At 40.4% G+C, this 11,045-nt stretch overlaps 3 protein-coding genes across 3 annotated transcripts; 1 reads left to right on the plus strand and 2 right to left on the minus strand.

Annotated features, from left to right (window-relative positions):
- LOC109714459 (cell wall / vacuolar inhibitor of fructosidase 2-like) lies at positions 3,672–4,413 on the plus strand. Its single transcript, XM_020239136.1, has one exon. It carries the CDS (start codon positions 3,672–3,674, stop codon positions 4,227–4,229), a length of 558 nt encoding a protein of 185 aa, XP_020094725.1. The 3' UTR covers positions 4,230–4,413.
- Positions 6,958–8,936, minus strand: LOC109714538 (stearoyl-[acyl-carrier-protein] 9-desaturase 1, chloroplastic). The gene is made up of 2 exons (XM_020239247.1): positions 8,283–8,936; positions 6,958–7,659 (listed from the first exon to the last, which is right to left on the minus strand). Exons 1-2 carry the CDS (start codon positions 8,934–8,936, stop codon positions 7,090–7,092), a joined length of 1,224 nt encoding a protein of 407 aa, XP_020094836.1. The 3' UTR covers positions 6,958–7,089.
- LOC109714611 (wiskott-Aldrich syndrome protein homolog 1-like) lies at positions 9,789–10,649 on the minus strand. Its single transcript, XM_020239340.1, has 2 exons — positions 10,556–10,649; positions 9,789–10,427 (listed from the first exon to the last, which is right to left on the minus strand). The coding sequence occupies exons 1-2, from the start codon at positions 10,647–10,649 to the stop codon at positions 10,000–10,002; spliced, it is 522 nt and encodes a 173-aa protein (XP_020094929.1). The 3' UTR covers positions 9,789–9,999.

Consider the following 11,045-nt stretch of genomic DNA (forward strand, 5'->3'; position numbering starts at 1 on the left):
ATATAAAATTAAAGATTGCAGGAAGGGTACGCATAAAATTAACCCAAGTGAGTAGGAATTACACAAAAAGGTTGTGGAAAAAAATAAAAAAAGAAAAAAAAAAGAAAAAGGTACTGATCCTAAATAAATCACGAGCTGAGTTGAGTATTACAATTCTAAATTACGCAGGACCAACCAAAAAAATAAAAATTCGTCACGGCGTAAAATTTATAGGGCCTATAAATTTTGAAACATTCGACCACGGGCCTAATATTATTTGTTTAAAAATTGGATCGGGCCGAAGGGGTCGGGCTCGAAAGCTTCGATGTATGGCTCACCTTGTTGGGCTCGATCGAAAGCTTCCGATTCTAATTCGGGCCACAATTGGGTCCAATCTTGGGCCAATGTGGCTAAATTTGGAGCCATTCATGTTTCAGTGCTAAAAGAGAACCCTAACTAGTTCAAAATAGTAATATATAGCTCTTATCGAATCGCATCGAATTGAATTCTATTCGGATTTGATTCCAAAGCTGAGTATAAATGCACTACAAATAGGAAATTGGCTCGAGTCTGACTCGACCTAACTGCTGTAGTTCTATTTCTTTGTCTAGCGTGAACGAAAAGCTGTTTAAGATGTTTTATATGCTGCTTCGAAAAAGTGGCTTATAACCAACAGAAGCACTACATTCTGCAACAGGACCAAATAGTCGAGAATCCGAGCCGAGTCCCCGAACTGTGGTCTCAATTTTGGGTCCAATTTGAACCATATCATTTAAGTTAGTTACAACTCAAAGGTGCTAGCTAATGGGCACTGTCCATTAGCAACAGAACCAACATAAACACTACATTCTGCAACAGGACCAAACAATCGAGAATCCAAATCGAGTCCCCAAACTGTGGTCTCAATTTTGCGTCCAATTGTAAGTTAGTTACGATTCAAAGGTGCCAGCAAGTGGACACTGTCCACACTCTCCCTAGTGCCACAAAACGACAAAAAATGTACCTATAATTGGATTGGATTGGATTGGATTGGATTGGCCCGGTCACGTGAAACCACCCGACAACGAGTCCAACCACTAGCGAGACAAACCCTTTCCAGTACGGTCCAAACCCTACGGAACAGCGTGATCTGCTGATCTCACCTAAGGCAGTTGACTAAAAATTTAATAATTAGTATTCAAAATCTCAAATTCAAAATTTAGTTATTTTATATTTCTAACTAGATGTAATTTAAACTCTCTCTTATTCCCGTAGCTAAAATATAAGATTGTCCTCCTAACTTTTTCTTATTTTTTGGTGGAGAAGTATTTAGTTACTGTCGTATTATTAGCACTTATCATTAATTTTAAAAGTTCGAGCTGTTAGAAATACGCAACTAATTTACTTAAAGCATACAGATACAGTGCCAACAGGTCTTGATTGTGACTCGGCCCAACCAGCCTCACTCCACTTCGAACATAACTCGGCCTACCCAGTCTCACGCCACAGGGCAGAATACTGGCCCATTTAAGCTCGAACACCTGTACATATTTGCAGCATGCGAGAATAGTACCTGTGACCTTTGGTCTGATACCACTTGTCGAATTGTTGGCGCTTACCATTAATCCCAGAAGCTCGATCTAATAAAAATACGCAACCAATTCACTTAAAGCGTACAGATACAGCGCCAACGGGCCTCAATTGTGACTCGGCCCAACCAATCTCATGCCACTTCGATCATGACTCGACCCACCCTGCCCCACGCCATTTCGAACACGACTCGACCAAATATGATCTTCCGCTACAAGACAGGATGCTGACCCATTTAAGTCAACAGTTACGTGCTTCTGTTATTGTGAGTATTTTATAGCATTAAAGAAAAAAGAAAGAAAACGTTGACAGAGGAATTGATCGACCATTAAGGCAAGTAAAAAAGGACCAAACGGTTGGTACATGAGGTCTTAAATTTGAAGCCTAAAAATTGCTTCGCATTTTCAGTTAAGCCAATTTTATTTCTAACAAAAATATAAACAAAATAGATAGCATGGTTCCTTTCTCTCTATGCAATAAAAGAAAAAAAAAACAAATATTTGGCAAAATTTAAACTTCTGCCCTAGAAGGTATCATCAATGTTAGTTTTGCTGTCGAAAACATTGAAAAATCTGCTAGATAGCCATAGACTTAAATTCTCAAAAAATTCAAATTAGCGTTTGGTTAAGTCACTAAGGCTTAGGCTTAGTTTGGTATTGAGGTCTATCTAACGCCATTAGATAAAATAGAGTTGAGCAAAAAGCATATAGGGATATGCTTCTGCGTTCTCCGGTGGGACCGCAGAAAATATATCGTAACCGACTCATTGCGATATGCGGAACGCAATATTATATACGGAAACAAACAGGGCATTTTTCCATCGTCGTTTTTCACCGCACGTAACGCAATCTCCCCGCAATCCCAAACAAATACTTTAGTTGTTGGTGGTAAAACCAATACTTTAGTTCTCGTCAAACTTGATTTCCACCTAACTATAATTACCTTAATTCGTAATTATACTTAATTAAAGATTTCGTATTCAAATCCTGTTAGAAAAGTGTTGAACTAAAGGGGCAATTGCTTATATATTCTTGAAAAATTTTCGATTTTTTATTTGGGTTAAATGCATACGCGTCTCTGTAAATATAGTAAATTACAAATATATCTATGTAAAGTTTAACTTTTATATATTGTCTTTGCAAAAGTTCTAATATTTTCAAATATGTCCCTTCGGTTTGTTACCGTTATAAAATTGTTTATATTTTAAGTGAAATATTAATTTTACCATCACAAATATGTCTCTTCAAAAGCCACAATAGTATAATATAAAAAGAGCAAAAATATCAAGTTATTTTATAAACTAACCAACCAGGGTTAAGTATTAAACCTATGATTAACTAAAGTTTTATAATAGATTCTAACGGTAGGGATATATTTGAAAATATTAGGACTCCTGTAGGGCAACATATGAAAGTTGTACTTTGCAGGAATACATTTGTAATTCACTATATTTGTAGAGACTTGTATGAAATTAATTTTTTTTATTTACCCTATTTAAAGGCTAATATTAAAAGTATCCCTTTACAGTTCCAAATTCTTTCAAACCTATCCTTAAAATTAAATTCTATTAATGAATTGTTAAAAATAACCATTATCTTTGTAAAATTATTATTTTGTCTTTTCAAATATACTCTTTTATCGTCACCAAGTTTTCTTATTTGTTCTTAAATTAGAGAAAAAAAATATTTTGACTTCTCTTTCAAATATATTATTCTACCATCACCAAATTTTTTTTTATTTGCCCTTAAGTTAAGGACAGAAAAGATATTTTGATTTTTTTAACTCCGGTAAAAATGTAATCCAAATTTAACTCAAGGTGACTCAGTGGATACTAACATTGAAAGTATTTTCGAATAACAGAAAAAAAAAAAACATTAAAAGAAAATATTTGAAACAAAAAAAAATAGTAAAAATAAATAAGATATTTTAGAAGCATTGAAAACTGTGTGAAGGCAATTATGTATATTAAAAGATACAGGAGCCAGTTTCAAATATCAGAATAATGCGAGGACTACCATGCAATTTTACTCTACTCTCATTCCCCTATAATATGGCTATATATTCATGTATGAGTATCCACTACTCACCTCTCTCTCTCTCTCTCTCTCTCTCTCTCTCCATTAATGGCTACCACTCTCCTCCTCTCCCTCCTCCTCCTCCTCCTCTCTCCTCTCACCTTCTCCGTTCCCACGCCCACGCCCACGCCCACGCCGACCCCGCTGGTGCGGAGCACGTGCAACGCCACCACATACTACGACCTCTGCGTCGCCTCCCTCTCCTCCGACCCCGCCGCCGCCGCCGCGCGCGACCCCACCGCGCTCTCCTCCATCCTCGTCTCCCGCGCCGCCGCCGACGCCGCCAACGCCTCCGCCGCCGCCGCCTCCCTCGCCGGCGCCGCCGCCGCCGCTGAGCCCTCCGCCGCCGCGCTCCGCGCCTGCGCCGCCAAGTACGCCGCCGCGCGCGACGCCCTCGGCCGCGCGCTCGCCGCCCTCGCCGCCGCCGAGTACGACTACGCCTTCGTCCACGTCGGCGCCGCCGCCGAGTACCCCCGCGCCTGCCGCGCGCTCTTCCGGCGCCAGGCCCCGCGCCTCGCCTTCCCCGCCGAGATCGCGCGGCGCGAGGACGCGCTCGAGCGCCTCTGCACCGACGCGCTCGACATCATCACGCTCCTCGGCGACTAAAGAAATGCAGCGTAGCTGGAGATGCATACAATCTACTTGATTATAATACAATACGCGGCACTGTAGTTATAAATAATTTATTTAATTACATACAGTCGAGAACTTATGTTTATATATTTTATTATTTTTTAATATGTAATGATGAGGTTATCTTTAATGTAAACAAATTATATTTTGTGTTGAAGTTACACTTTCCAGCTTTGTGAATTAATTTCAAATTTATCAAACTAAATACGCTGTGTAATTATAACTAAATACAACTAACATAGCTTTTAATTAATGGCCTATTTGGTTCACAATATCTTTTGATGCCTTAAAATGGGAACCCTAATAAAGTGAGCGTCGGAATTATAAAATTTTATGTTTGTTTCATCATAGAAATCTGATATGATAGAAATTAAAAATTTTTGTAAAATTCTGTAATTTCTTTAAACGTGGAATTTAAAAACCCATCTCAACACTAGGTATCCTTTTCCGATAAATTTTGATTTAAAAAGGCTATAATACTTTTGTCCAAATTTTATATCTATCACAAAAATTTATATAAATTGAGTATAAAAATTAAATAAAGTTATAAATTTCCTAAATTTAGGAGTATTTAAATAGATTTAATATTCAAATAGTCATGATTTTTATGTGATTAACTTAATGTAAATGATAATATTAGTCTCCACAAAAAGAAATATTGTACTAATTTTATTAACATAGTTGGACAAAATCTTTGGTGGAGTCAATACAAAAATAATATATTTTTGTGTATTAATTCTAAAATATAGAGTCCGGTTACTATACTATCGATAGTACCTTGCGCTCGATGCTATCGAATTTTTCGCTGCCAGAACTACTCCTTTAATCATTTCTACTCGTTACATCATAAAATTCAACTAATCACTCTCATAACTCTAAGAGATTATTATCATCCTAAACCGCACATCCATTCATCCAAGGGCCGAAAACCGAATAGCATAATACTATTAATAATATAGTAATCTAATTCCTATATATCAAAAAAAAAAATTTCATGCAACAGAAATTCTATAATATGAATAAATTTTTTAAATATTAATTTTAAGTGAATAAGTTAAATCCTATGAATTAGGCATGCCTCATTGTGCCACCACATATGATATGTACTACATTAAATAGTTGATAATTTTTTGTTTTGATATTTATTTATAGTGAACATGGTACACTTGCACACACACACTAGTTAGGTTTTTTTTTTCTCTTTGTTGAGAGACAAAATTAGAGTACATATTAGAGTACATATTATTATCTCTCCAAAGTGCTTATTTAGTCTAAGCCTAGGTTGTTGTTCTGTGTTTTTTTTTTTTCAATCTTCTTTTTACACACTAGCTAGGTTTTTTTAATATTCTTTTTCACAATGTTTCATAATGTTTCATAATGTTTCTAATAAGTCAACCAAAATCCGGAATTTTCTCCCTCTGTCCCTCTCCATCAATTTTTTTTTAATAAAAGACAGAGTATCCTAGCTAGTGTATAATTCTTAATTTGTCGTAATTGTTTAGAGAATTATATAACCAAAGCTCTCTTTTTCTACTCTGTTAAATATAAATATTAAAAATATTATTTTTTGATAGTTTAATTTTTTTAAAAAAATATTTATTTTAATAATTTAACATGATATCAGAATGAAAGCTGCAAAGTTTTAATCCCATCAAATTCTTAATATCATTTATTTATTTTTCTATTTAAATAGTAAAATTATAGCTTTTTTTTCAATATATATATTCATCCAAAGTGGGAGACCCAATTCCTCAAATTAGAACTAGGGTAAGTCATAAAGAAAAGTTGAAAATTTGGTGCCTACTATTTGGCCCTACTAGCTTTTAAATGGAATTTTCTTAATATTAGGAGGAGTACTTCTCATTGATAGTTAGTGCTTACTAGCCTACCACATAAGATGCTTTAACACTTGTGTTGGCATTTGACTCTTTGGTGGTCTCGTTGACCACTTGCATTGACCTTGTCTTCCTTAGATCATAGCAATTCTACAAAATAAAAACCCTAAAATACTGTAGCATATATATTTCAACTCACTGTTCGCAGGTCAATTTGTGTTCTGCTCGAAAATGAGCTCAAGTGCAACACTCAAATACTCTAGCAAATTTAAGCAGGACTGATAATTTAACTCATTGTTCGCAGGTCAGGTCGTGTCCGACTCGAAATGAATTCAAAATCAATTGCCAGTGTAGTAAATAAGACGAACATAATTTAGGGTCAGTTCACTCTTGTACAGCTCCTTAACAACCTTTACATATAAAAATAATTTTTTTAAAAAAAATAAAAAAGTAATCACTCCACCACTGGCAAGACAACCTTTAATCGCCTACGGGGACCCAACCTGTGAAATATAAAGTCGTAAGGTTGACAGATCTAAAAAGTAAGTCTACCAAAATTAAGTTAGGGAAGAAGCCACTGGAATGAAAAGAATTGGTGTAGAACCTTCTAGACACATAAACTATATTTTTATAAAAAACTAAAAATAAAAAAATGCCACACTCTATTTTATAAAGGTGAAAATATAAAGAACTTATCTGAACTATAAATCATTTTGAGCTTGTTATCTGATCTTTTAAAATTTTAATTTTAGTATTTTACTACTCAATCTTTCTATTTGTTTACTTTGAGCCATTCAACGTCACTTTGATTTCAAATTCGAATACGCCGTTTATCTTTCAAACAAGTTAAAGATTGGGCAATAGTCTGCAATCTAATTTAAAATGATTCATAGTTCAGATAAAACAAGTAGAGGATCGAAACCTCAACTTCTTAACTAATTTAGAAAACCTCAAAAGGTTCATTCATTCACTACAAATTAGAAACAAGCATTAGTTCACTACACCACCACTTCCCGGTCGAACAACCAACTAAACCGGACCCTCCTGGGCCGGGCCTTCGCGGCCCGATCCTCGGCCCGTTCCTGTACCTTCCTCATCCTCGGGCCCAGCTCGCATATAAAATCGCGGGCCCTCCGGCCCTCTCCGCTCAGTCCTCTCTCCAACTGCTGCAGTTTCCATCTGTCGACTAAAAACTCTACTATCCCGGCGTAGTCGCCCGCGGTGTATACCCCGATCTTTTGGGCCACTGCAGAGAAGTTCTCGAACAGCCGCGCGTCCCGGCCGTCGTGCATGAGGTGCGCCGGCATTGCGATGCGCTTGCGCATCATGTCGGCGATGGCAATCACCGCGCCATCCGGGTCGAGCTCCAGGAGCTGCTCCACGATGCGCTCGTACGCGTGCTCGTGCCGCTTCTCGTCGGCGGCGATGGTGCCGCAGAGCCGGGCCAGGACGGCGTCGCCGCGGGCCTTGGCGAGCCGGGCCGTGTTGCCGTGCGAGACGAACGTGGCCCGCTCCTGGAACGACGTGTAGACGTAGCCCAAGTAGGGGTTGTTCTCCGTGCCGGGGTCCTGAAAAACGGCCCAAAAGGCCCAATAGTGAATTTATGATTATACTTGGGCCAGGCCCAAAAGGCCCATTGGGCCAGAGTAACTAAGCAGTACATTGGTATACTCCCATGTTAGGAAATAGAGGGTCACTTTATCAATCAATTTGATGAGTATTGTTTTTTACTTTTTCTATTTTTTTAAAAAAATTGTGTCCATGGCAAAATTATGTACCGTTTAATAGTGAACCGATTAAGCTTTTTGACTTTATATATATCAGGAAATTAACGGCTAATAGTCAAAATTTGTACTTAACACAACCCAAAAAAATAGTCAAAAAATTCTCTATAAAAAATGGGAAAAAATTATTGTGCTCAAAAGTCTAAACTAAGGACATTATTCAAACAACCTTTTCGTCAAATATCATCAACAGCATTAACTTTTTTAAAAAAAGGGATTGTCCCCGAGCTGTTCATATAACTTTAAGATTCATGTTATTGGTAAATAGAATAGAAAATTGTTCCTATGAAAAGACAATCTAATCAAACTGTCCATCAATTTGTGCATTGTATATGATGACCGCTTGATTAGACTTTCTATTTTAGGGGCTAAGCGACGTGGGTGCATGCATGCATGCTCTTACGTACCATTCCCGCGCCGACGAGGTACTGCACCGTCTTTTCGACCATCCGCATGTCGACGCGGCCGGAGAGGTACAGGTACTTCCCGAGCGCATCACCGTGCCGGTTCTCCTCGGCGGTCCACGCCCGCGTCCACACCGCCCACGGGCTCGCGCTGGCCCCGGTCTCGTCCCGCACCCCGTCCAGCGTGTTGATCATCGTCTGGTACGTCGGCAGCGCCTCCTCCGTCACCATGTCCCCCACAAGCACTGCAAGTAGCTCGTCGGGCAATTGCGCCGACCGGGCCCTCAATTCCCGAACCTGGGCCCCAAACTCCTCCGTGGGCCGGGCCGAGTCCGGCAGGAAGTCCGTGGGCTGCCAGCATTGGTCCACGGGCTTCAGCAGCGGTAAGAGGGCCCGGCGGGCCCAACTCTCGAGCGATTTGAACACCTCGGCCTTCTCCGGCGGCATCGAGTGCGTCACGCTCCGTCGCACCATCGGCGGTGCCGCCACCGCCGCAATCTTATTAATTGAGAGCCGAGACACAGTTGATGAGTCTGCATTGCACACTACTATTCTTACTACCGCGTTTGAAAATATGACCGCGTTATGATTTCCGTNTCGCGGCCGCCGCGGCGCTCCAATTAATTGAGAGCCGAGACACAGTTGATGAGTCTGCATTGCACACTACTATTCTTACTACCGCGTTTGAAAATATGACCGCGTTATGATTTCCGTGTGTGTATATATATAGAGTGGGGTGCGGAAATAAATGACCTTAGAAAGGGCATAAAATTTCAAAAAAGGGTGGTGGTTTTATGACGCTTGTGGCCGTTGGGGTAAAGGGTATTTGCGTCATTTCACATAACGGAGAGGGTTTGTGACCGAGTTGTGCTTTTTTAACAAAACCAATGGGTGCAGTGGTTTTATGGTTCCTGTGGGTGTAACATCCCCTTCGTGGAAACTATCGCCTGGACAGGGTGCATGAGCCGCACCAGTTAGAGCGCGAAACGTGGCATGTTAACCAATGAAAAGGGGGCGTGGGATTTGGAATCGGTGGGGCTGAGAATATCATCGTGGCGGTCGAGTGTTTTGTTAATTGGGGATTAGTGGGGTGCGATTAATTAAGTTAACCTTTTTAGCGACGCCACCGGGTTTAATTAAAGGGGTTTTGGCACGTGCGGAGGGGGCGGTGGTTGAGGCCGCAGCACGTGCCCCACAAGGCCCATTTCTAGGCCCATTAGAACAATTTTTTTTTTTCTTCTTTACGTTTTTTTAAAAATTTTTCATGGGCCTGGCCCATTGGGAATCGTGGGCTTAGTCTTAATGTAAACTAGCTCTTTATTAATTTAACGCATTTATAATTTATTGGCATTTTGTGAATATAAATATTAAAAAATATAATTTTATGGTAGCTTAATTTTTTATAGAATAATAATATTTTTATAAAATTAATTATGGTATCAAAACATGACAGAGAGAAACCAAGCAATTAATAAATAAAAAAAATATATATGAATTTATAACTTACACTTATCTCAATTGTATAGTCATGTTTTATTCATCGTGGTAAACCATATATAAATGGAAGCAGTAAATGCGAACTCACTTTACACATTTTCCATCCACACTCATTTTATTTTATTATTATTGTTATTATTGGGAGACGCGTACGCAAACGACTCTCCCCATCCATGCATGCAAACCCTACTTTTCATAGGAGCCAAACAAAGCCATGTCCTTCCTAAACCCTGCGTTCAAGAAGACGATGGCCATTATCCGGAACCGCCGAGCGCAGCGGCGGCCGCTCCCCTCCTACCTCTTTGCGTGACGCTTCGGCGATCGCTTCGTGCTTCCTTTTCACTTCTTGTAGTTTGATATCTTCATCGATACATAGTGCTACAAGTTGCTCGCCGTGGGGGCCCGGAACGACGGTCTCGTGGACGTGAACATGGTCTTCGGAGCTCACAACCTTGTCCTCTTCGACCGCTTTCTTCTTCTCCTTCTTCTTCTTCTTTCTGAGGCAGCAGCAGAGTGCTGCTGCCAAGAAGGCAAGGAAGAATAGCCCGCCGAGCGAGACAAACACGACGGGGGGAGTGGCAGGGGAGGGGACGGTGAGGGGGGCAGCGGCGGCGGCGGTGTCACATGGAGGCGGAGGGGGAGCACTGGGGCCTAGGGGGGCCGGGCGTGGAGGCGCGGGCGGGGGCAGGCGGTGGAATTGCGGGGGAGGAGGTTATAGCTGGAGGCGGGGAGGGGGGGCCCCATCATGGGACGGCGGCGGCGGCGGAGGGCTTCGCTACGCGAAGGGGGAAAGACGGGGGCGGCGGGACGGAGAGGGCGGCCGAGGGGGCTTGAAAGGGAATGTTGAGGGGGGAGGGAAGAAGGGGAAGCCATAGTTTTGAGGGGAGGGGATAGAAGACATGTTGTGTTGAGTAGGATTAGATGCAAACTAGCTAGGGATGAGCAAAATGGTGTGAGTGTGTGTTGGTATTTATAAGAACCAATATAGATATATATTGACATGTATATATATTAATATATTATATATGTAGTGAAGTGTGATTTGGTTTGCATATGTGTATGACTTGGCTCCCATGCTAAGGCTTTTGTGAGAGTTGCTTCAAATCAATGTGTTGCTTACCTAGCAACGTGGGGAAGGCCTTTCTCTATATATAGATATATAATATAATTTGTGTAACTAAGAAGCTTTGGAAAAGAACTACTATACTCATGGTCATGAGTATTATTTGTTAAGGCTTTGTTTGGTTCCGGGATAACGAATATTGAAAT

Source organism: Ananas comosus, linkage group 1 (assembly GCF_001540865.1).
Source record: "Ananas comosus cultivar F153 linkage group 1, ASM154086v1, whole genome shotgun sequence".
NCBI classification, from domain to species: Eukaryota; Viridiplantae; Streptophyta; class Magnoliopsida; order Poales; family Bromeliaceae; genus Ananas; species Ananas comosus.

Excerpts from the sequence above, each read along its gene's own strand:
- LOC109714459 (XM_020239136.1), top strand. The coding sequence starts at position 3,672 with ATGGCTACCACTCTCCTCCTCTCCCTCCTCCTCCTCCTCCTCTCTCCT.
- LOC109714611 (XM_020239340.1), bottom strand. The coding sequence starts at position 10,649 with ATGGCTTCCCCTTCTTCCCTCCCCCCTCAACATTCCCTTTCAAGCCCC. Across the intron at positions 10,428-10,555 it reads CCCCGTCTTTCCCCCTTCGC|GCCCCAGTGCTCCCCCTCCG; the intron begins GTAGCGAAGCCC and ends CGGCCCCCCTAG.